Below are 26,953 nucleotides of genomic sequence, written 5' to 3' on the forward strand. Positions count from 1 at the left end.
GCATCTCCACATCATGTCATTTAAAGAGCAGTAGAGTGTTCTCCCAGTATTTCTGGTTAAGTCATCCTCAAACCGATGGCACCGAAATCAGAACTGGCTTAATTAGCAATGTGTAGGACCTTGTGTGCAATTTCATTGCTATATTGGCCAATGTAATTAATTAATTGACTGGACTTCAAAAGTGTGTGATGCTCTGCAAGTTCTTGTAGGACGTTGCTTTTGCATGGTGCTATTTCTTTCATAACACTACTTTGTGAAACGTTCAACTAACAGCTTTGAAATATATTGTGGTTTCAAAGCTGCAAATTAAACTTCCTGTGGCTCAACAGCTGCTGAGATCTTTTACACATTTATTTTTATGTGATCTTTCAGAAATGACACAGTTTAAGCATAGCAGGTGACATTTTGGGGACTCTGTACAATGTGCATTTTCAGTTAACAAATTGTAGTGGGGAGGGTGTTGTCAGGGAATGTGTTCAATTAGGCACAAGAAATTCAGTTGCCAGAATAGTTTCCTGGAGGAATTGGTTGAACTCAAACACATTGTGGTTTGGACATAAATGTATTGCATCTGTTAGTTTATTTGCGGAACTAATTAAAAGCTAGGCTAAACTATGATTAGTGGTCACTTATGCATGTAATATGTTAATCTGTATATTGGAAAGCCATAATTTTGTATAAATTAATATTTTTGACCATTTTTCTGAGATTATGATTAGAATTCTTTTGTTAAGTGTCAATGTTCTGACAATATGGCTTATCCTGCTCATTTGGACTGTGTTTAGTGTATGGAAATATTTGCTCTGTAAGGACATACACTGCTACAAAGCCTTACCTTGGCAATGGGCAAGGCCATAAATGTTTTGACAGACCTAATGCAAGGAGCTTGGTAGTCAATTTGTTCAAGCATCCTTTCTTGGCAATTGCGGATGTTCTGGCCACTAGTGTATCCTCTAAACAATTGTAGAGACTAAGTTGAATTTAGCACCTATATACAGCTCACACGTCTCTGAACTAGCATAATACAAAATTTACTTTTTTCCTGTGAAGTTTAAATGTTATTCCTGGAAGCATGTAGAAAATTCTTTGCAGTTCAGGTACAGTAGATGAGTGCACAAACATGATGCCATTTTGCAGTTGCTAATGGCTCTGGTAGAGAATAGTGTTGTTGGTGGTTTTTCGTGTGGGCGTCGGGGTGTATTTTGGGATTTGTCAAATTCCTGTTCATTATATGAACTTGGCCCTCCTGGGTTTGATGGGTGAATTTACAGGAAGAGAGTGCAGATGATCTGATAACTTGCCAGTTCCAGTGTAGCCCATGGAACAGCCTGAGACTGATGACTGCACCCGAGCTTTTTTAGATGAGCCCTCCTAGTGGATGGATGCTGGGCTACATCAAAGTTCGTGCATGCGTTTTGATTTACTGCAAGCTGGGAAAATCAGTCTGAGGCTGCTCACTATAGACAGTACTTTGCTACCAGGCAACGGGCCAAGTATGCATATGGTAAAGTTGGGGGAGGGGGAAAATGATGAAAACATTAATCATTCTAGCACCCTTCAGGGCCTCCATTCAGAGAGGCTGGTGATACAATCATCAGAATTTTGTGCAGTCTGAGTGCAGCCCCTTGAATTCTGTCTCACTGAAATAAGCTGAAATGTGTGTAGATTTTACAAGAAGAGATGTGTTTGAGCCATTTTGAGCTGGTTTTCTTTCTGCGGGTGGCAGCTTATGATTAACATATGTGATTCCCCCCCCCCCCCCATTTGTGGCTGACTGAGGTTGTGCTTCCATTTGCTTTGTAAATTCTCTGCTTCATGGCTTTTTTGCATGGATAGCACCTAATGTGCCAATTCAAAAAAACATTGAAACAACTTAGCTGACCATGTGAAATGTAAACATTTAATTGTCTAAGATCAATTTCAAAACCACAGTTCTTAAATTTGTTCACTAGGGGGTCACATGATGTAGGTGCTGCGTTTTTGTGAGCTCTGACACTACTCATCTTGTAATCCATTTTTTATCCTGATGCGCAACCCATAATTATCTGCTCCTTATGTGTATAATCTGTGCTCTGTACCTGAAAATTCCTGGCTGAAATTTGGCAAAGGAGAGCAAAACTAAGTCATGAAAATCCTTGCTTGATCTAGGCGGTTGGAGACGGCCGGGTTGGGGCCCAGTTCGCAGTGGCGGTTTTGTTGGTGAGCAGGCCTATGCTTCGGCGATGCTGTTGGCATCAAGATGATTGACACCACTGAGTGAAGCTGTGAACAAACGATGGCCGTAGCTCCTCAGCACAGAGTTTTGGTGCTCATATTGATGAACTGAGAGATACCTTAAAGAATGGATGAAGCAGAGAAGAGAAGCCTGTCAATGGTGAGGGTAGTTTCCTCAGTGGGGGCACAACTGCTGCTTGGTGTGTCTACATCCTGGCTGATTCTGAGATGGGGCCAAAGAAGGAGTATCTGTGCACCCAGTCTGCCGAGGGACGCTAGGGATGATTGGCTGCCATGCTTTCACTATCTCGATTCGAGGGCTGGGCGTCTTGGGTTCGATGAAACACATCTTGGAGGCTTGGGGTTGGTTGAAGACTCCAAACGCTGGGTCTTGTGTTGTCTAATCCTCGGTGTTAGTCGAGAAGGGTTGGAGGTAGCTAGATGTGTCAGGTCTATGCCACCTGACTGGGCTAAGTTTCTATTTGGGACTGGGGACAATGACATGGCAGAGTTGCAGAGGTTTCGATGAAAATCCGGATGGATGCAGGATGCTGCTTGACGATCCTGTCATGGCTTTGGCAATTTTCAAGCTCCATGGATGGTATTTTTCTTGTAGTTCATCATTAATCCTGAACTTTGTTCCCCTGAGATCATCATCCTGATTTTGTGATGATGCCTTTTATCCTGACATGGATGTATGATAATGAACACAGAGGCATTTGCCGCCTGTTACCCTCTGACAATCAGGATTGTCTTTTCTCTTTCTGGTGGAATTTGTCCGTTGGCATGCCCCGACAGAGGAACTAGGGAGGCTGTGGATCTCCTTTCCATTGAGTATGCTCAGTTGGTTGTATGAGGGTCATACGGTATTTACCTGCTTTGTTTTTTATGTGCTGTAATCCTTGCATTTGCACGGAGTACAATTTTTAGAAGCCTTCAATTTATTTTCTAGATAAGATTAATAGTGCCACAGCAGAGTGGTGGGGAGGACGTTTGGCACAGAGATGGTTGATATGGTTTTAAATCCTCATTGTGGGTGAGAAAAATCCTCTGTTAGGACTATTGGGGTCACGATTTTCCTTTGTAATTTTATTGTTCTGGGATTTAAGATTCATTGCTTGTTTCCTGAGAGTACCGACACGTCATGATTCCTGGAAAAAAATTAGACCCTTTTTTTTGTTGTTGCCGTCTCTGCTGCTGTTGGAGTGGGGAAATTCTGTTCAGGTGCATACTCACGCATATAGTTGATCAATCCTTTGGTATCAAACCTTGTTTGTCTTCTATTTTGATTTTGATACGCAGGTAGTGGCAGTGGTTACTTGATTACTTGGCTCATGGAATGTATGGTGGACATAAGTTGTTAATGTTTCTCTCTGGGGAAATGTGTTGCTAGCAAAGCCCAAATGGTGTCTCTGGGATTGCTTACTTCGTTCAATGTATAAAAGTGATGTGAATATTCTTGGCTTGTTGGCTCTTAATGTGTTGTTGAGCAGGTTAGGGCAGTAGTGGCTGTGTTTGCCTGGGTCAGTTGGAGAGTATGTAGGATGGAGGAGTAGATTGCCCTCCCCCAAGATGTCTCCTTCTGGGGCTTCTGTACCGCTCTACCTATTGAGACTTGATTATCCTGAGGATGTATTGTCCCATTGGCTGCAGGGTCCGAGTGCTTCGGTTCAGCATTGTTGGAGTCTCTCTTCAGTCGGCAGTTAGGATTGGTTGGAGGAGGAGGTCGCTTCCGCCGTGATCATATATGTAGAGTTCCAGTCTGTCTGTCTTCTCGTTGTATATGCTGAAAGACTACGTCTGGCATCTGTTGGATAATCCAGATGCTCCTTTCTCTTTGGAGCTTCCTTTCTTTGTCCAGATCGGTTGGGTGTTGAGATGGGCTCTGATTTTTTGAAATATATAGTTAATCCTAGAAGGTTTCCCTTATCTTCGATGTTGGGGAGCCTGATCGGTTCCTTTGATATGGTTGGAGAGGGGGAGGTTTGTTGTGTTGCTAGCCTAGGCGGGATGTACGAATCCTAGGCTTACTGGTTCCTATACATGAGAGCTTATGCATATCTTGTACCAATGGCAGTACCCTGATGTCGTCCACACCCCCTCTCCCCCCTTTTCTGGATTATCCTTTTATTGCTTGACGGTTCTGGGATACGGAGTTAGACCCCAGTTGGTTGTATATTAGCTCATAAGGGATTCTGTATACTGTGTAGCTCTGTCTCTCTTTACCCGTGAAGGAAAGTGTGCAGCATAGGGCCATGTGATCATGGTTTTACCCTGTTATCCTGAGATCCCCCACCCTTTCTGGTATCCTTTATGAGATACAGACCATATGAGAAGATGGCGATTACAATGATTGTACTGATTGATAATTTGAATAATTTATTTGAATACATGCTAGTCTTTTTAAAAATAAATGTTCACCAATAAAAGCCGCAGTTACTGCCCATCCCAGTTGCCAGTGAGAATATACCGGGGTGTTACCTTTTTGAGCTGCGATGGTTTGATACCATTTTGTGGTTTTGTGCATTTTCGCTGAAGGGAGTAAAGAATTAACCCATTGGCATGAGACTGGATCTCTCAGGCTGGGACACAAGAGAATTTGTTTTTCTTTACAACCATTTGGCAGCTTGTGGTCAGTTACTGATGGTGGGTTATTTAGATTTCAGCAACTGAATCTGAATTCTCAAACTGGTATGGTGGGATTTGTCTGATTATTTCAGACCTCTGAATGGTAGTTGAACAGTATAATCAGTACACTTTAATTGCTGTTTTTATTATTTTTGAATAATTTTAAAGAAATAAAATCTGTTATTACACTTTCAGAAACATACCAGATTTATGCCAATAGGTGTCAGTGTATATGTATGTACAATGGCTTGTCTTAGCAGATTGATCACTATTGTTTTGTCTATATTTTAATTATGGATAGGGCATGAGCGCAGGTTGTACCATAATTTATATTGGAGTTTCTTGCAGAAAGGGACTCTTCTATATGGTTATTTGCTGTAGTTGGTTCTCTGTTGCCAGGCAACAAGCAAACATTGCATGCAGTACCTGCTCTTGGAAGTTTGGCAATTCGGCATACAAGAAAATTGGCACGCTCCTCGACCCCAGCAGGCATCCTTAACTGGGATTCTGCTGGAAGTTGTCAAGATTTCTGCCAAAACTAACCAGAAAATGTGTAGGAGATAACTATTGCCATGATAATAGACACATCTGGTTTTGGAGTTGGGACAAAGGATAGTCAAGGTGCCTTGTCTGTCAAAGGATGTTGTCCAATAATAATGAATCAGAGCTGGGGACTCTATTTGCACGGGCTTTTTTTGAAGTGTATCTATGTGCAAAAAAAAAACAAGCTCGTTTGCCTGTAAGATTGTGGTTGATGTTTGGATTCAGCACAGTGGATGGAGGAGGGTGGTGTAGACCAAGGAGATAAGATGCTGAGCATTATATTCTAGAATCTCGAAAGTTAAGGGGCGATTTGATCAAAGATTTTGGGACATTAATGGGAAAAGTGTTTTCTCTATCTGTCCTATTTGTGCTGGTTGGCAAGTGTAGCATTAAGGGATGTAGTCAAAAAATTAAAGGTGGGTATTTTAAAAATGAAATTTGGAATCACTTCTGCTTAATAAGGGCAGTCAAAGTTTGGAACTCTTCTGCAACAATAATTTATGCTAAATCAATTCTGAAATTCATTACCTCAGATTTAAAATTTTATTCACCAAAGATATGAAGGGATATGCGACACAACTTCAGTCACAGATCAGCCATGATCTCCTTGAAAGGAGGGACAGGCTGTAGGTATCATAAACCCTATACCGATTTGTGTTCCTATGAGTCATTGCCCAGTGGGCAACAAAGAAAGGCATTGACTTTAAGGGGAGTGGTTTGAGCAGAAATGTAGCATGTAGCAGCTTTGAGGAATACACCATAAGACGCAAGAGCAGAAGTAGGTAATTTTGCCCACTGAGTCTGCTCTGTCATTCAATGAGATCATGACTGATCTGATATAATCCTCAGCTCCACTTCCCGCCTTATCGCCATAACCCTTGATTCCTTTGAATTTAGGAAGGAAGATTGCAGTGTGGGAGTGAGATTGTCGAAGGCTCTAATTTGGAGGGGGCTTGGTGTGATGGGGTGAATAAAATGAAGCAAGGCAATGGAGGCATCTCTAAACAAAGTCAATGATTTTGAAATCAATGTGCTGAGAGTCATAAGTTTTAGTGTAGATCGAATGAGTTTGAACAGAAGTGTGGAATTTATCAGGAATCAGCAATAGACTTCCACAAGAACTGTTCCCTAGTCAGGGACAGAAGGAACGCCTCTGTGATGGCATGTATTTTAAGGGAGCCCTGAAAATACTGTCTTCCAGGGACCTTGTTTCTTATCTTGTAGAGGATGGTGTTTACTATCCAAAGGTGAAGGTAGCAATAGAAAAAACAAGTAGTATTATCAGCAAATGTAGGAAATATTTCTGAAATTTGAGAGAAAATTCAGCCCCCACAGGAACTTCAGGTTTAGCGATCTATCCTCTGATGCTGCCCTGCTCGAGATCAACTTAGCTAGAATCCGAAATCTCCTGCTTCTACATGAGCTATTTGAAGAGGCCTTGTGTTCCAGTGATGCAACCAGCTTACCTTGGCATTTGATTAAGGGAGCTGTAAGATGAGGACTTAAACTATTTCTAAGTATTTCCATGTTTTGTCTGTCAATCACATTTTCTTTCAAGAGATTCTTGCTCAAGTTCATAGAATTTCATGTTCCAAGTAAATCAGTCCAAGGCTATCTGCCACTCTGTACACCTTTTTTGATGTAACTTAACTGAGCTGCAAAATGCCTTGCCTCACTAGATTTTTTAAATGATTAATTATCTTGAAGATAATCCGTGTTCATATTGTTCATAATTTGCAGACTGTAGAATTGTATAGTTACTGTTGTCGCGACCAGGGTTATTTACCTTTTGACTATTGAGATGCCTTACTAGGTTAAAGGCACTGCACAATTACAAGTTGAGTATTGGATTTCCTCAGAAGACTTGCATTGGTACAAAATTTTAGTCACTAATGTCTGTTTTGGGGTTACATATTTTCTTTTCCTTGATACCCATGGCAAGTGTGTAGAAAAGCTGCTTCCTGTTGCTTGATGGAAACCTTGTTCCCAGTGGCAATCTTTGTTGGAAATTTTTCGTGTATGAGTAACAGTGAGCTGGGTTATTGCCAAGAGAAAGCTTGCACACTATTTGGTGTTGCATTTGAAAGAAGGATGTGCCCATTTTCAAATTTGCTAATTGTTTGATGACAAGTTCTCCAAGAATTATTGGACTGAAGTTAGCAGGTCCGTTCGCTGCGGGTGCAAATCCTATTATGGCTGCAAAGTCTCAAGGCCATAACAGGATTTGTGCCAGCCAGATCTCTCTTTGAGATCTTCCTCGCTGGTGATGTGACCAGGTTTATGCCCATGAGTTTACATTACTTTTAAGGGATAATTAAAGGGCTTGGCGTTGTAGCGTCCACCCACGATGGACTCCCCCTGGCGGCATGACGTCACGTGGCATGAATCGCTGCTCCTTTTTGTGATGACCACGCCGGGGGTGTGGAGGTGCCTGGAGGGATTGAGGGCAGTGGGCAATGCCAAGGAATCACATGAAGTGGCCATTGCCACCTGGGATCTCACTCCTGTTTTACCGATCCTCTGGAGTTTTCTCATTAATTTTTTTGTTGGGAGGAATCATTAAAAGTTGGCAGAATCTTTGTTCAGGAGATGGAATAGTTTTAATGAATTGTATAATGGAACAGTGATATCTTCTGAAGGACATTAAAACCCCTCCTACATGCTTTGTGTAAGACCCAATTTTTTTTCTCTCCATTCATAGATGAGGATGTCCCTGCAGACATGATTGCAGAAGAATCAGGACCTGGTGCACAAAACAGCCCATACCAGCTGCGGAGAAAGTCACTACTGTCAAAACGGACAGCTTACCCTACAAAGAACAGTATGGAGGTGAGTCACTTCAGGAGTTTAGAAAAATGTTTTGATGTTCACTGTCTTTTTTTAATGTGGAAGCATGGCTAATACAGTGACTGTATTGTCAGTTCTCATTTTGTTACTGACCAGATAATGGAGTTCTTGAAGGGTGAGGTGGACATTTTATCGTGTGTAGCATGTTTAATTTTTGTATGAGGGAATTAATGCTCTGAAGATGGAGATTTGCTCTCTTGAATGTTGGATGTTGATATGTTACAAGCATTGTGCTGATATGAAAATCATGTCCTGATTTAATTTCACCAACGTACACTAATTCTTAATCAGATTAACAGACTTCATTTAAGCGACTGGATTTTGATACCATTTAAGGAAAAAAAAATCAATGTGTTGGAAAGTGCATTTTTTTTAGAATTATGGCAGCTGTCTATTTTGAAAGTTGCAGTTTCAGTTTTGGGTGTCTATTTAAATCTCCCATCCATAGCTCTGCAAGAACTTTCTCTGCCCCATCACACATTGATGGTTTTGCTCCATCATTGATTATATTTAAGGCTGGGATTGTTGCTGTTTCAGGAATCAAGAGATATGGGGAGTGGACGGGAAAGCGAGTTGAAGCCAGATTGTATTGAATGGCAGAGCAGGCTGGTAGGGCCGAATGGTCTACTCCTGCTCTTATCTCCTCTTCTGTTCTGAGCTGATAAGTTTACTTTTGGAGATTGAGGATTTTGCTTGAAATTGGGAACTGGAACACTGTATTTAGCCTGTGAATTTCAAAGGTTGGAAATTGCGAATGTGTTAATTAAATGAGGTGAAAGCTATTTTGTTTGGGATTAAGTGCTATACTGTAGCTACACCTTGAAAATATTCAACTATTTTGAAGACCGTGTTGGATGCTGTAATAGTTTAATATTCTGCATATGAGGAAGCTGGTGTTTTTCTTTTCTGAGATCTTGAATCTTTCTAAGGGGTGTCTAAAATTTACTTTGGACCTGACTAATTTGTTTCAGCCCTGGTCTGTAATTTCCTGCCTCTGAAATTATTTTCTCTCGAGCTTCTTAATTTTCTGTCTAATTAACTGATCATTTAAACTGTTTCTTTGCTGTATATCATACATAATCCTATCTAGTTATAGCCAGTTTTGAGCACAACACTTGAGTGACGCTGTCAAGGACTTGGAGCAAGTGCAGAAATGATTTACTAAAATGGTAGCAGGGATGAGGCACTTCAGTTATTAGAGAGGCAGAGACTAGAGAAGTTAAGGTAGTTCTCCTTGGAGCAGAGAAGGTTCGGAGGAAATTCAGTAGAGATATTCAAAGCCTTGAAGGGTTTTGATCGAGTAAATAAGGAGAAATTGTTTCCCATGACACATGGATCAGTAACCAGAGGGCACAGGTTTAAAGTGATTGGCAAAAGAAGCAGATGTGAGGAGGAAACCATTTTTAAATAGTTATTATCTGAAATGCACTGCTTGTAAGGCTGGCAGAATCTGATTTAATAATTTTTCAACTGGAAATGAACAAATGAAGGGAGTGCTTTCAAGGCTATGGGGAAGGAGCAGGGGACTGGTCCTTATGGATAGATCTTTTAAAGAGCTATCACAGCTATGATGGCTGAGCGGTCTCTTCCCATGATTCTATAAAATGCATAGTTTTGGCTGCTAAAATAGCATGCTTCTCCTTCTAGCTATTCAATAGAAGATTAATGGTTGATACATCCTTAACCAACCAAAAGACCTTTTGGAATTTCATAGTTGGTGTTCGGATCTTCGGTGAATCTTCACACTTTTGCTCCTCTTGAAAAATAGGCTGCAATACTCAGTGGAACTCTGAAGAATCTGGGGAAATCTGAGATTTTATAGTTTAAATTGTTGTGATCATTTGAAATTTGGCATTTTTGTGGTTTGAATCATAGAATCATAGAAGCCCTACAGTGCAGAAAGAGGCCATTTGGCCCATCGAGTCTGCACCGACCACAATCCCACCCAGGCCCTATTTACCCATCCCTCTAACCTACACATCTCAGGACACTAAGGGGCAATTTTAGCATAGCCAATCAACCTAACCTATCTCCTATTTGTCCTGATGAGTGCAAGATAAAGAGCTTAGACAACGTGTCTCTCTCTTCAGCAATCTTATTCAGTTGTTCCACTGTCCAAGGAATTGTACTTCAATATATGTTACCGTTGCAGTCTCCATGTCCATCACTCAGTAGCCCATCCCCCAGTTTCAAAAAGATTCACGTCAGCAATCCTTTCCAATGAACCAAACCCATGAGTGGTGCTTCCTATTTTTCATAGGAACATAGGAAATGGAGCAGAAGTAGGCTAATTCAGCCCTTTAAGCTTGCTCCACTATTCAAACAAGCCATGGCTGGTCTCAAATCCACCTCCCCGCCGGTTACCCATATCCCCTTATCCCTTTTTATTAGAATGTTGAATAGTGTGTATACCCAACAACTTGCATTTACGTAATGACTTTAATGTATAAAACATCCCAAATCACTTCACAGTACTGTTGCCAAACAAAATTTCCAGAGCTACATTGAGATATCAGGAATGGAGGCCAAAAAGCCACATGAGGAAATATTAGAACATGGCTTGAGAGATAGGATTGAAGGAAGAGAAAGAGTTCGTGAGGCCAAGACATGAAAAGGCAGAATTCCAGAGTTCAGAGCCTAGGCAGTTGAAGACATGACTGCCAGTGGAGTGATGAAAATTGGAGATGTGCAAGAGGCCACCATTAGAGGAGTGCAGAAGAATTGTCATCAGCATGCCACGTAATTCAGTATCACATTTTTGTCTGATGGTCCTATGGCGCTCCTGGAGTTGTTTTATTCATTAAAAGTATCAAATAAATGCAAGTTATTGCTGTCAGGCTGGAAGAGGTTACTGAGGTGGGAAAGGGTGAGGCCCTAGAAGGAATTGAACACAAGGATGACTTTTAATGTGGCATTAATGGGTGAATAGCCAATATGAGTGTTTCTGGGAGCTTTTGGGAGGGGTGAATCATTAACAAATAAGGGCAATCTTTATTCGAGGAACTTACGGCTCATCTAGGATTGGATGTTGAAAAAACAGGCTGACAGCCCAGCTAACAGGTGTTGAGAGCGATAGAGCTTGGGTGTTGCCATCTTGAATATAGAATCTGGCATTGCAGAGGGGCAACAAGTAAATATGAAATAGGGGACAAAAGATGGATTCAGAAGTAACTAAGTGTTGGTAGGAAGCAGAGCCATTGAGCCAGGAGAGTTTCAAGCAATGATTGGTTAGGCAGGAATAGAAACGGATGAGGGACAGTCGTACAGCTGAATAATGGAGGGAAGGGTTTTCGGACAATGATCTGGTCAGCCAGGGTAAAGGCTGCAAAGAGATGGAGAAAGGTGAGGATGTGTTAAGACTATTACTTAAATTCTGGTGAGTTTTAAGTATTGTTGCAGGGATGGAAACCTGATTGGGGAGGTCCAAATATGGAACTGTCACAAAATGGACTTGAATTTGGAAGGCAACAACGCATTCAAGGATTTTGTATTGGAATGGGAGCGGATAAGTTATTACTTGCAAGGACAGAAGGGTCATGGTTAGTTTTTTGTGAGGGGGTAATGGTGATTCATTTGAAAAGGAGTGATGAGAGTCTCCGAGGAGTGGAAGAAGTTTACATTGTCAGTTAGCCTGAGGAGATCATCGAAAGGTGGGTGATCTTATTTTGTGGGAATCTGATTCAGGGCAGGATTCTGGCTAGCTTAGAGAAAGCATGAGGGGAGATCAGAGAAAAAGAGAGAAAGATGCTGATTCAGGTGATTGCCGGGGAGCTTTGGAAACCTTGGTTTAGTCAGCGTGGGAATGAAGAAATGGTTTGTCTTTTTGACAGAAGTCTGAGGTCCTCACACTTGTGGAGATGGCAGAGAAAGAGGAAAAAGGAGATGTTTCAGAGTGGAGAAAATAAGCTGAGAGTTATATTCGCATTCCAAGAGCAGAACTTTGGCAGAGAAGAGCAATGTGGTCCAACCAGATCTGGTGACGAATAGTTAAAACAACTATGGGTTTGTCATTTTTGATGGTTATCTTTTGGATGGAAATCAGTTTGATTCCTGATTTTGGTGTTGCAGCTGTGAACCTTCAAGCTAGATGCCTCATTAAAAATTGTTGCAATTAAACCATCTTACAAAATGGATTATTAGCCTGCAAGTAGCAAAATAATGGCTATTGTCTTGAAACTTTGGTGTTTTGATTAAATTCCTACTGGTTGACTGGAAACAGATGTTTGTTTGTTTCCTTCAGTCTTTCAAAGTTATGGGCACTGGAATGCTATTTGGCACATCAACTTCTATTTGAACTTAAATTTCAGGAGCATGCCATTTGGCTTTACAAGTTTTAAATTAGGAGTGACCATGTAAGGAGTATTAATTGTACCTCATTTGATATAGTCTTAATTCTTTGAATTACGTTCAACCGCCTTGTAAAGTTTTCTTTCTCTTGTCGTCTCCAACTTTAAGTTTTTAAGTATTTGCGTCCTGTATCTAATACTTTATCACGGTGCTGCCTCCTCGAATGGAATTGATTGCATCATGAAGCCTTTCATGTTGAATTGGTGATCGGGTAATTTTTCTGAACTGAGGATAAAATGCTACTTAAAAGGATTGTCCTGTAATTTTGAGTTGCAGTAGCATCCATTCATTTCCTATTGAAAGTTGAACAATATTCAAATAAGACCTCGGGTTGTTAGAAGAAAGTGGATATAAAAAGAAAGAGACAGACGGTGCATTCTTAATGTAACCTTTGTTCAGTCCAAACAGTCTTGATCCCCTCACTCTAAATTAATTTGCTCACTTTCCAAATGCAGTGATGCTCCACTCATACAGTAGATAATTTGAGGTTCTTGCCCAAATCTCTCTGGTTTATGTACAGCAGCTAAGATCTTTAGAAAACCAACTTCCTGGCAATATTTAAGTTTATTAATGTCACAAGTAGGCTTACATTAACACTGCAATTAAGTTACTGTGAAAATCCCCTAGTCGCTGCACTCCGGTGCCTGTTCGGGTACACTGAGGGAGAACTTAGCATGGCCAATCGACCTAACCAGCACGTCTTCTGGACAGTGGGAGGAAACTGGAGCACCCGGAGGAAACCCTTGCAGACATGAGAACGTGCAGGCTCCGTACAGACAGTGACTTTAGCCTGGAATTGAACCCGGGTCCCTGGCGCTGTGAGGCAGCAGTGCTAACCACTTGCCATTTAGATGAATTTGATATTAAGCAGCGCCTTCCAGGCGGGTGAATCCTAGATTTAGGAGAGCATTGCTGGAGTCAGCTCTGTAGCATTGTAAATCCAACAGTAAAAATTAGGTAGTGTGACATATGAAACACTGTCAATTAACATTTACTGTTGTCCAATTAAATCTTACCAGTAAAATCCAGTTACTTATAATATTTATTTCAGACCTCCACCCCTCTAATTTAAAATGTAACAAGAACAAGACAGGAGTTGGAAGGAAAGATTGCATCAAGTGGCGGTTCAGTGTGCAAAAACCGGATAAAGGTCTGATGGGTATGATGGGCAAAGAGTGGAAGAAAAATGAAAAGGAGAAAGTTTTTGGGCTCCACACCAATGCTGGATCCCAGTATGTAATACACACACAATTAAGAACAAATTCTGTTTTGGAGTTTCACATCTGCTGGGGGTGCAGCTATCTTTATTCTTCTAGCACTGCATATTCAAGCCTGAAGGCTGCAAGCGTGCAAGGATGAAAGAGTTAATTTTGTGTGGGTTGCTTCTCCACCTCAGTTACGGGAAATTAGTTTTTTGTAGTTGAGTGTAAACGAAACGAGTCCATACAAGTTGGCAGACTTGAGAAGTGGCTGGCCAGGGTTAGGCAATCTAGATCTTGCACTTGAGCTTCATCACAGAAATCCTTCATTTGAAGTTGTACAATCCGGTTTACACTGTCGGTGCTTTGTGGCCTTGACGAAAAAGGAGCCTTTTGCAGGTAAGGTATGTGTAACAGATGCAGGGCTGCTCCTGTTTTGTACTTGAATTTGAAAGGTAAGTTTCAGAATAGTTTAAAACAAAACTTTTACACCGCACAAATGTTTAATTTTGTTACTTTTCATTTGTATTTCTCATGACTTCCCTTGCCACCTCTCCACTGCGGTCAGTCACTTATGAAAGGTAGAATCGGACAGTGGGTATGCAGAGGCCCTTTGGATTTTTACACAAATCATTATCGTTTACATAACCCTGGGCAGTGAGTATTGATTGGGAGGCTATTTCATTGTAGGAGCCACCAATCCATCTGCTGTTATTAGGGGAGATTTCTTCCATGTGTTTGGGTGTGTTGAGATTGTAAGTGCCTTCGTCATAAATACATTTGAATTTTACTGCATCCGGTGTGCAGATGATGCTCGCTCGAGATGTTAAAGCTGCTGAACGGCCATCAGTAGTCATTGATGTTCAGCATTTTTTAACTTGTAGCTAGTGTTAATTCACTGCTTTGACTGCCACCACAACTGAGGCTAGAATTTATAGTCATTATGTTCCCTTTGTATTTCCTACGTGGGCATGGAAACTATTTGCTTCCTCTTATTGTTTTCTAGCTTCTTTAATCTCATTTTAGCCTTCAAAAAGTACATTTTGTATTTATGATTTTCTTTTGTATTGTTAAACATAACTTTACAGAAACTTAGACTAATTCTGTAGCAATCATAGAAACGCTACAGTGCAGAAAGAGGCCATTTGGCCCATCGAGTCTGCACAGACCACAATCCCACCCAGGCCCTACCCCCATATCCCTACATATTTACCCGCTAATCCCTCTAACCTACGCATCTCAGGACACCAAGGGGCAATTTTTAGCATGGCCAATCAACCTAACCCGCACATCTTAGGACTGTGGGAGGAAACCCATGCAGACACGAGGAGAATGTGCAAACTCCACACAGGCAGTGACCCAAGCCGGGAATTGAACCCAGGTCCCTGGAGCTGTGAAGCAGCAGTGCTAACCACTGTGCTACTGTGTCGCCATAGGAAAGCTATGTCTGGACTATTTGAAGATTTCACCACCCCCATCCCGCATGCTGTCCGTCATTCTGTTAAATGACAACCATAACCATTATTCCGACAAAGCTCATCTCCAAACTCCGTGGCCTAGGTCTCAGCTCCTCTCTCTGTGACTGGATCCTAACCCACAGACCGCACAATCAGTAAGGATGGGCAACAACATCTCCACAATTATCCTCAACACCTGTGCCACACAAGGCTGTGTCCTATGCCCTTTACTATATTATACTCCTTATACACCCATGACTGTGCGGCCAAATTCCCCTATAACCCGATTTTCAAGTTTGCAGATGACACCACGGTAGTGGGTCAGATCTCAAATATTGACGAGACACAGTACAGGAAAGAGAGAGAGAATTGGGTGAAGTGGTGTGATGACAATAATCTCCCTCAATGTCAGTAAAACGAAGGATATAGTCATCGACTTCAGGAAGCGTAGTAGAGGACATACCACTGCCTACATCAATGGGGATGAAATGGAAATGGTCAAGAGCTTTAAGTTTCTAGTTGTCCAGATCACCAACAATCTGTCCAGGTCCCTCCATGCTGACGATATAGTTAGGAAAGCCCACCAACGCCTCTACATTCTCAGGAGGCTAAGGCAGTTTGGCATGTCTGCTACATCTCTGACCAACTTCTACAGGCTCACCATAGAAAGCATTCTTTCTGGTTGTGTCACAGCTTGGTATGGCTCCTGCTCTGTCCATGATCGCAATAAAACTACAAAAAGTCATGAACGAAGCTGAGTCCATCACGCAAACCAGCCTCCCAGCCACTAACTCTGTCTACACTTCCTGCTGCCTCAGAAAAGCAGCCAGCATAATCCAGGACCCCATGCACCCCAGACGTACTCTCTCCCGCCACCTTCCATCAGGTAAAAGATACTGAAATCTGAGGGTACATACTAACTGACTCCAGAACAGCTTCTTCCTTGCTGCCATCAGACATTTGAATGGACCTACTTTATATTAAGTTGACCTTTCTCTACACCCTTGTTATGACTGTGACACTACATACTGCACCCTCTCCTTTCCTTCTCTATGTACGGTATGCTTTGTATAGCGCACACTGAGCAATACTTGTCACATGTATCAGTGGGATTTCAGTTCACAAACAGGGCATATAAAGACACAAACTCAATTTACAAAATAATGGTTGGAATGCAAGTCTTTACAGCTAATCAAGTCTTAAAGGTACAGATAATGAAAGTGGAGAGAGGGTTAAGCACAGGTTAAAGAGATGTGTATTGTCTCCAGCCAGGACAGTTAGTGAGATTTTGCAAGCTTCAGCAAGTCGTGGGGGTTACAGATAGTGTCTGTAATTCGGTGATTACAGATAGTGTCTGTAACCCCCACGACTTGCTTGGGCTTGCAAAATCTCACTAACTGTCCTGGCTGGAGACAATACACATCTCTTTAACCTGTGCTTAACCCTCTCTCCACTTTCATTATCTGTACCTTTAAGACTTGATTAGCTGTAAAGACTTGCATTCCAACCATTATGTTGTAAATTGAGTTTGTGTCTTTATGTGCCCTGTTTGTGAACTGAAATCCCACTCACTTGATGAAGGAGCAGCGCTCCGAAAGCTAGTGGCTTTTGCTACCAAATAAACCTGTTGGACTTTAACCTGGTGTTGTGAGACTTCTTACTGTGTTTACCCCAGTCCAACGCCGGCATCTCCACAACATGTATCAGTATACAGTGAAAATATTAAATCAATCAGTCAACCAGTGTTCAGCTTGATTAATTTGGGGCCGTTTCTGCCCTGTCTCGGTCTTCTTTCTTCATTACCCTTTTACATTTTTATATTGAATTTAACAATGTTATGGGTGCTGTTTCCCACTTGTTCTATGCAAGCCATTTACCCCACTTCACTTTCTAGTAGTACTAAATCTTTTTTCCTCGTTATGTGTGAAACATGGTGTTCTTTGCATGTATTCTAAAATGCATATCCCACTTTGATCGCAGTCATTACATTTATACCAATCTGTCTATCTTGGGATAGGAAAGACCATCCATTAATATTGTACTGTTCAGTGATTAGCAGTTCTCCCCACCATCTCAACTCCAATAATGGTCTGTAATGATGGATCGAGTATAAAAGTAGGGAAGTCTTGCTACAACTGTACATTGCATCGGTGAGACCACACCTAGAGAACTACATTCCGTTTTGGACTTGTTACTTATGGAGGGATATATTTACCATGGGGCATTTCAGAGAAGTTTCGTTAGATTGATTCCTGGGATGAAAGCAAGCTTGAGAAGGTAGGACCTATTCTCATTGAAGTTTTGAAGAATTGAGCAATGACTTCATTGAAATGCAAGATTCTGAGGGGGTCTGATGGGATGCATGCTGAGGTGTATGGGACATAGCAGGCAGGAAAGTGGAGTTACAGCCACGATCAGACCAGCCATGATTTTATTGAATGGCAGAGCAGAGTTCTGAGGAGCCAAATGGCCTAATCCTATTTTTTATGTATTCAACAATTGTACTGTTTGCTTCTATTCCTTAACTCCATCCATACTTTATCATAACACAACCTCAGGGCAGTAGCTGAGATAGAACTCTTAAGTTTTGATGATATAGGATCATAGGAGCCTGAGTAGACTATTTAGCCTATTTGAGTCTGTTCTATGAAATTATGGCTTCTCTTCAGTTGAGGTGCCTGAAGATGTTGTGCCTTTGTTTAAAAAGGGCTGCAGGGGAAAGGCTGTGAACAACAGGCTGGTGAGCCTAACGTCTACAGTGGGTAAGTTGTTGGAAGGTATTGTGAGAGGCAGGATCTACAGACATTTAGAGACGCAAGAACTGATTAGGTACAGTCAGCATGGCTTTGAGAGTAGAAAATCATGCTGTACGAATTTGATTGAGTTTTTTGAAGGGGTAACCAAGAAGGATAGATGAAGGCCGTGCAGTTGATGTTGTCCATATGGACTTTAGCAAGGCCTTTGACAAGGTATTGCATGATGGGTTGTTGTTTAAGATTAAATCTCTCAGGATCCAGGGTGAGGTAGCCAATTGGATACAAAATTGGTTCGATGGCAGAAGACAGAGGGTGGTTGTACAGGGTTGTTTTTCAAACTGGAGCCCTGTGACCAACAATGTGCCTCAGGTTTTGGTGCTGGGTCCACTGCTGTTCGTCATTTATATTAATGATTTAGATGAGAATTTAGGAGGCATGATTCGTAAGTTTGCAGATGATACCAAGATTGGTGGCATAGTGGACAGTGAAGAAGGTTATCTCGGATTGCAACAGGATCTTGATCAATAGGGCTAGTGTAAATGCGAGGTGATGCATTTTGGTAGATCGAACCAGGCAGGACTTACTCAGTTAATGGTAGGGCATTGGGGAGAGTTATAGAACAAAGAGATCTAGGGTACAGGTTCATAGCTCCTTGAAGATGGAGTCACAGGTGGACAGAGTGGTGAAGAAGGCAATCGGTGTGCTTGGTTTCATTGGTCAGAACATTAAATACCTGAGTTGGGACATCTTGTTGAAGTTGTACAAGACATTAGTAAGGCCACACTTGGAAAACTGTATACAGTTCTGGTCACCCTATTATGGAAAGGATGTTATTAAATTAGGAGGAGTGTGTGGTTTGAGTTACAAAGAGACTTGATGGTTTGAATTAAAAGGAGAGGCTGCACAGACTGGGACTTTTTTCTCTGGAGCGTAGGAGGCTGAGGGGTGACCTTATAGACGTCTATAAAATAATGCGGGGCATAGACAAGGTAGATAGTCAATATCTTTTCCTAAAGGTAGGAGAGTCTAAAACTAGAGGGCATAGGTCTAAGGTGAGAGGGGAGAGATACAAAAGTGTCCAGAGGGGCAATTTTTTCACACAAGTTTGTGAGTGTCTGGAACAAGCTGCCATAGTAGTAGAGGCGGGTACAATTTTATCTTTTAAAAAGCATTTAGATAGTTGCATGGGTACGATGGGTATAGAGGGATATGGGCCAAATGCGGGCAATTGGGATTACCTTAAGGGTTTTTTTTTAAAAAAAGGCGGCATGGACAAGTTGGGCCAAAGGGCCTGTTTCCATGCTGTAAACCTCTGACTCTACAGTTAAGGATCCTCTCGGAAGAAGCGATCACAGTATGGTTGAATTTAAAACACAAATGGAGCTTGAGAAGGTAAAATCCAATACCAGTGTCTTGTGCTTAAACAAAGGAGATTACAATGGGATGAAGGAGGTGTTGGCTAAGGTAGACTGGGAGCAAAAACTTTATGGTGGGACAATTGAGGAACAGTGGAGGACTTTCAAAGCGATTTTTCACAGTGCTCAGCAAAAGTATATGCCAGTGATAAGGAAGGACTGTAGAAAAAGAGATAATCAGCTATGGATACATAAGGAAATAAAGGAGGGTATCAAATTGAAAGAAAATGCATACAAAATGGCAAAGATTAATGGGAACAGAGAGGATTGGGAAATCTTTAAAGGTCAACTGAAAGCCACGAAAAAAGCTATGAAGAAAAGTAAGATGGATTGAGAGTAAACCATCTCAGAAGATAAAAACAGATAGCAAAAGTTTCTGCAAATATATAAAATGAAGAAGAGTGGCTTAAGTAAAAATTAGTCCTTTAGAGGATGAGAAGGGAGACGTAACAACGGGAAATGAGGAAATGGCTTGGGCATTGAACAGATATTTTGTGTCGGTCTTCACAAATAACATGCCAAAAAATGATAAGGTTATGGCAGGTGAGGACCTAGAAACTATCATTATCACGAAAGAGGTAGTATTGGGCAAGTTAACGGGGCTTAAGGTAGACAAGTCTTCTGGCCCTAATGGAATGCATCCCAGGGTACTAAAAGAGATGGCGAGAGAAATAGCAAATGCACTAGTGGTAATTTATCAAAATTCGCTGGACTCTGGGGTGGTTCCTGCAGATTGGAAAACAGCAAACGTGACGCCACTGTTTAAAAAAGGAGGTAGACAAAAGGCGGGTAACTGTAGGCTGGTTAGTTTAACTTCTGTAGTAGGGAAAATGCTTGAATCTATCATCAAGGAAGAAATAGCGAGACATCTGGATATAAATTGTCCCATTGGGAAGATGCAGCATGGGTTCGTGAAGAGTAGGTTATGTTTGACTAATTTGGTGGAATTCTTTGAGAACATTACATGCTCAGTGGACAATGGGGAACCTGTGGATGTGGTGTATCTGGATTTCCAGAAGGCATTTGACAAGGTGCCACACCAAAGACTGCTGCATAAGATAAAGGTGCACGGTGTTATGGTAATATATTAGCAAGGATAGAGGATTGGTTAACTAACAGAAACCAAAGATTTGCGGTAAATGGGTGTTTTTCTGGTTGGCAATCAGTGATTGGTGGTGTGCCTCAGGGATCAGTGTTGGGACCGCAATTGTTTACGATTTATATAGATGATTTGGAGTTGGGGACCAAGTGTAGTGTGTCAAAATTCTCAGATGACACTAAAATGAATGACAGAACAAAGTGTGCAGAGGACGCTGAAAGTCTGCAAAGGGATATAGATAGTCTTAAGTGAGTGGGCAAGAGTCTGGCAGATGGAGCACAATGTTGGTAAATGTGAGGTCATCCATTTTGGTGGGAATAACAGCAAAATGGACTATTATTTCAATGGTAAAAAATTACAGCATGCTGCTGTATAGAGGGACCTGGGTGTCCTTGTGCATGAATCTCAAAAAGTTGGTTTGCAGGTGCAGCAGGTAATTAAGAAGGCAAATGGAATTTTGTCCTTCATTGCTAGAGGGATGGAGTTTAAAAATAGCAAGGTTATGTTGCAGCTGTATAAGGTGCTGGTGAGGCCACACCTGGAGTACTGTGTACCGTTTTGGTCTCCTTACTTGAGAGGATATACTGGCACTGGCGGGGATGCAGAGGAGATTCATTAGGTTGATTCTGGAGTTGAGAGGGTTGGCTTCTGAGAGAGACTGAGTAGACTTGGACTATATTCATTGGAATTCAGAAGAATGAGGGGAGATCTTATAGAAACATATTATGAGGGAATAGATAAGATAAAAGCAGGAAAGTTGTTTCCACTGGCAGGTGAAACTAGAACTAGGGGGCATGGCCTCAAAATAAAGGGGAGCAGATTTAGGACTCAGTTGAGGAGGAAGTTTTTCACCTAAAGGGTTGTGAATCTGTGGAATTCCCTGCCCAGTGAAGCAGTTGAGGCTACCTCATTGAATGTTTTTAAGGCAAGGATAGATAAAGTGATTGAGGGTTATGGTGAGTGGGCGGGTAAGTGGAGCTAAGTCCACGAAAAGATCAGCCATGATCTTATTGAATGGCGGAACAGGCTCGAGGAGCCAGATGGCCTACTCCTGCTCCTAGTTCTTATGTTCTTGTACTAGAGATAACCACAGGTAAAAATGACCACCGACTTATTGGTTGATGCTGATATAGCAGATCTTCAAATGTAATTGTCCGAGCTTTGTCAATGAGCAGTAGCACTTGCCTTTATTTATTAACAAGGGAGTTCATGTGAATACAGCGAGAGGAAAGTGATTACATTTCTTGGTATTTTGTCAAAATTTCAAATGTATGTTCAAACGGAGTCAAAGCATTTCATTTTGACAGCAGATGCTTATACTTTCATTTTATGGAATGGTCACACATTGAGTAAATGTCTTTGTAAATAGTTTGTGGGATGATGAGTACAGTCTGAAAATGTAACATTTTGCATTTCGCTGCTTCCTTCTCGTGAGTTGGTTCATTTGAAGCTGTTCACAACAAACCTAGATTTTCAACTTTATGTAAATTAATCCTTAATGTGGCCTGTTATGTTTTCAACAGATATCATCTGGTCATCTTCACTTTTCAGTTACAAATTTCTTTGCAGAAATATTTATAGAATGGAACAAGTAAGAGTAAAAATATTTGATTGCTGTCAAACATGATTAATTGAAAGATAAAACTGTTCTAATTCAAATTTGGTTAATGATCAATAAAATCCTGTTATAAATTTTCTAGATACAAAGAAGTGGGTGCACCAAATCTGGCTATCATTAACATTATACTAATAATCAAAAGTCTTATTGCTTGTTAAATTTCATATGTTTCAGATACAATGTTAAGACTTTGATCCTTGTAAAATAGTGAGGTGACCTAAAATATTGTCAGGATGGAAATGTTACTATTGAGGTCACTTCATGCTGTCTCTGTATCGCAGAAATGCTGATGTGCCACCAGTTAGGCTAGTGGTCCACTGCCCTAACTGTTTGAAAGACCGTTACAAATGGATTAGTAATCATGAACCACTGTATCCAAGTTAAAATATACTATTATACTTATTGAAACTACAGCAAGTAAATTGTGTTTTAATGTAGTTTAAGAAAACGATTTATTTACAGATATGAGGTGGATAGGGATCACATCAATTATTAGCAAATTGTGATCATTTGAACTACTTGGGAGCAAAGAGACCCTGGTGAGAGCGATGGGCAGTTACTGTTTTGCTCAGATTATCAGCAATATACACCAGACTATGACTGACATGTTCTTCTTATCACCGCACAATGTCTTTGGCCATCCCTCATCTTATTTTGTGGGCCCCCAAGATGTCTCTGGACCCCAGTTTGAGAACCACTCAGTTACATATCTCCTTGTGCAAGTTACTGCAAGGATTCGTGATCTCCCTTTACCATATTGAGTGGAGTTTGTGTCTATGTTTTCTCATCCCACCATGCAAAACTGTTGACATCATGAAAAATTGGAAGGTTCATAACACCAGAACATTCTCCAGTATCTGCTTACAATTTTCATCCATACAGTCTAATGCAGCGTGGTGGATTTGATGTGTAAAAATGGAGGGAGCAACCTACCAAATTTACTGTAAACTAACAGCAGACTATTTTTACTTGTGGGAATAGAATATGTATTTAATTTGAAAATTGTAGTCCTTCAAGTTTCATGTAATTGTAGTTGTAAACTTAGTTATTGCCTTTTGCTGTCTCCTAGGGTGCTTCCACTTCAACTTCAGAAAATTTTGGTCATAGAGCTAAGCGTGCAAGACTGTCAGGAAAGTTACAAGATCTTCCGGGTAAGCAAATTTTGTATTGTGAACAAATGTGTATTTTTAGATTTGACCGAGTTTAAAAATTTGCTTGCATGATTCCTTGATTTTCACAATCTTTACAGTGCAGGAGGATGCCATTCGGCTCATTGAGTTTGCACTAGCTCTCTGAAAGAACATTCTATCTAATCCCACTCCCCTACCTTATTGCTACAATCTTGCACATTATTTTTTTTCAGATTGCAATCCAATTCCCTTTCGAATACTTCAATTGAACTTGCCTCCGCCACCGTCTCAGGAAGTTCATTCCAAATTCCCAACCACTCTCTTGGTGAAAACATTTTTCCTCCCATCACTACTTCTCCTTTTGCCCATTATTTTAAATCTCTGCCCTCTAGTTCTTGACGTACCTCTGAGATTTAGTCCTTTTTTCCATTCCTGGCGTGAGTTTTTATATGGTCGAGAAGTTAATTTGACTTTGTGGTCTTCCGAAGCTAAAGAGAGGGAAGAAAAAAAGCATAATAAAACTGGTGCATGTTTGGCATGGTTTTAGGTCATCTAGATTGTGAACGTCCTTGACTCAGTTGCAAATTACTGTTGGTGGTACGATGATTATTTGGTTTTGTTCTGTAGCCAGAATTGGGAGCTATTAGGGGGAAAATTCAGCTTTGATCATTTTTGGAAATTGCATGAGCACTGAGTTGATTCATCACCTTTCTTCTGCCTTAATCAAATAGGACATAGGGGCTCAAAATCCAAGCAAGTATAAAAGTCAAAGATGATAAATGTACGAATCCAAATTATAACTTTTGCGTGTTGACACTTTGGCAATGGAACCTGTCAGATGAAGAGTAGTTAGGATAGAAAGTTGGGCGAAGGGTTATCAAATTCAAAATGTGTGAATTTTTATGTTACGCAATTGTTTATCAAAAAGGGTCAGGTTCATAAGGTTGATTAAAGTGCATGGAACTGCAAACAAATATTAAACTATGCCAATGTCAGTATATTCTATAAAGATCTGTAAAAAGTACAATACTTTTGCTCCCAGATCACCAGACATTACCATGAAATGCTCTTCATAAACTGATGCTATATCTATATTCAGCTCTGTGGCAAGTACCATTGCGGTAATCATGAACTTCGCAAGTTGCTAAAAATGCAGTTACACCTCATTCAACAAGGGGTAACTTTATCAAGGTTTTTGTAGGCTATAGGGTCAGTGGAAGTTCTCATCAGTTCAATAAGCTGATCGCAAAACCCAGCTCATTGTGAAACTTCTCTGCATTCTCTAATTTGCTTCAATATCCTTTTATAAGTTTCAACACCAGAATTTTATACAGTCTTGGTGTATGCTTAACTCCCTGTTTTTGTAATCAGTTGCTCCAGAAATACAACCCAGTATTTTATTAGTGCTATTAATGGTCATATCAATTTGTGTAGCTATCTTTAGTGATTTATGTATTTGTGTTCCCAGATCCCTTTGCTCTTGTCATTTAGTTTCTTACATTCCAAGGAATGAATGGTTTTCTTACTCCCCTACCATGAAACACTTCATATTTTACCATATTGAATCTCTATACCATTTACGCACTGATTCTGAAAGCCTTTTTGTCTCCTGTGCAGTCTTGCAGTCCCCTACTTGGTTTAAGTGGTTTCCCTTTTTGATTCTGGATAGATTCCCAGTTGCTACTGAAGTTTGCACTATTCTTGCCTTGCTGTCAGCTGTGTTTAGCTCCTCAATTATCTTGGTGTACTTGTTTCCTTTCTGGATGCTGGAAGCTTTTTGAGAACACTACGTTCTCTATCTTTTTTTTTAGAGCCAAAACTTAAGACATAATTTTATTTTTTTAATACCTTGTCTCTACATTTACCTTGACTTGAACTCCCTATCTATCTCCTTTTATTATCCTAACTTTACTCAATATGTACTGCTCTAGCTCCAGAAGACAGCTGACCATCCCAAAAATATTTTGCTTATGACACACTATCCATGTTCCTGAGCACAAATTTGGCTTGACTGTACTCTGGGACCAGAAAATCATGCCTTTACCCAAGTTTTACTTTTTTGATTTTCTAACTTCCAGAACCTTGCATTCTGTGATATGGGCAGTGCCAGGGTCTATCTCTTAGGTAGTTCTGCTTAATTGCTGCCTTTTTATTTTTTCAATCTCAATCCATCTCGTGTCCATTACTATGGCTGCTGCTTTGTTATTCCTTTATTATGACAGCACTGCTCCCAGTTCTATTGGTCTCTATCTCCAACCTATCAGCATTTATTCTTGAGGTCTGATGCTGGCTTGACCATATTTATCTTACCAGTGATAACTCATTCGTGAAATCTACTCCATCCTTTTAGCTCTGTCAACCCTTGTAAGCTCCTGTAGCTATGACCGCAATAATTTCATTGAAGTTATTGGACAATTGGGTTTGTGGATAATTTTCATATATTTTCACTTGAGTGTCCCACAGCAAACTCTTTGTGGTCTTCATTTTCCTTTCCTCCAAATTCTTGTGCATTAATTTTAAAATGCCAGGTACTAAGTTTTTGCTTCACTTTTATCTTGACCTTTTAGTTTTTACTTCAGTTTCCATGTCGTATTTAATTTGGCTTATTTTGGGTGACCACTTTGTCACCTATTTCCACTACACTGTTCTCTAAACTTTAAATCTACTGCTTCTGTTTCTCCAAAAATAAAATTGGAGTTAATGATACAAACATTTTTCCTGTTCACGTGATAATTCGTCCAATAGCTGAAACCTCATGCTCTTTGGAGGCTGGTTAAATTGAGCACTCCAGTGGTGTGACATTGCCCTATCTCAGTTCACCTTGTTATCACATTAAATGGCTCTTGATGGAGTCTGTGCTTTTTGACATACTTCTGCCAGCATTTGGCTTTGGTATCTCTATAACCCAATCTTTGCTCCTCTCTCTCCCTCCCTCTCCTCTTTCTCTCTCCCCAATCCCCCACACTTCTGTCATCTCTATATCTCTATCTCTAACTGAAAAGATACCTATTTGAGAAGGAACTGGGTTGAGTTAAGGTGAATGATGGAATAAAACTGCTTGGTATAACTATTGATTAAATCTATAGCCAAACAGGTTAGCCATGGAACACTGCAGTCTATATTTCATCGTTGCCAATTGGAAGTTCTGTTCTATTGATTTTACTTGGCCAATGTTAGATTTTCTATAAATGCTTGTGCTGATGCTGAAGAATAGTGGTCAATAATCAGCCAAAATGTCACCTCCATTTGCTACTGTAAAAACTGAAATTACAAGCTCCAGCAGTTCTTATAATTGGCATACACTCGTCACATCTTATGAATTTGGACATTCGGTTTGTGCACTGATGTCACTGAGATCCTTTCGGGAACTCTGATTCTAAATTGGATCAATGTGAATCCTTTGTTGTGAATTAATGAGTAACTACGAGTTGATTATTTTGAATTGCTTTCGGCTTTGCTAAGATGCTATTTGGCGTTTGGAATGTACTGTCAGAGTCCCCTGAATTTGTTTCGGTTCCAAAATAATACAGCAGAAGAACAATGGAAATAGGAGCAAGAGTAGGCCATTCTACCAGTGAACTTGTTATGACATTGAGGAGGCTCATGGCTGGGCTTCTAACTCCACGATACTTTCGCAAAATATCCCCGTATCTCTTGATGCACTTAATATCCAAAAATGACTAGAATATACTTGATGACT

General features: G+C 40.7%; 1 protein-coding gene across 1 annotated transcript in view; it reads left to right on the forward strand.

Moving 5' to 3' along the window:
* The window catches only part of fbxo11b (F-box protein 11b), a 118,239-nt gene that overhangs the window by 37,075 nt on the left and 54,211 nt on the right, over positions 1-26,953 (forward strand). Inside the window, 2 exon segments of the mRNA XM_078230654.1 lie at positions 8,087-8,214; positions 23,193-23,274. Of these exon segments, the coding sequence (XP_078086780.1) occupies positions 8,087-8,214; positions 23,193-23,274 (210 nt within the window).

The sequence above is a fragment of the Mustelus asterias genome, chromosome 15 (genome assembly GCF_964213995.1).
Source record: "Mustelus asterias chromosome 15, sMusAst1.hap1.1, whole genome shotgun sequence".
Lineage (NCBI taxonomy): Eukaryota > Metazoa > Chordata > Chondrichthyes > Carcharhiniformes > Triakidae > Mustelus > Mustelus asterias.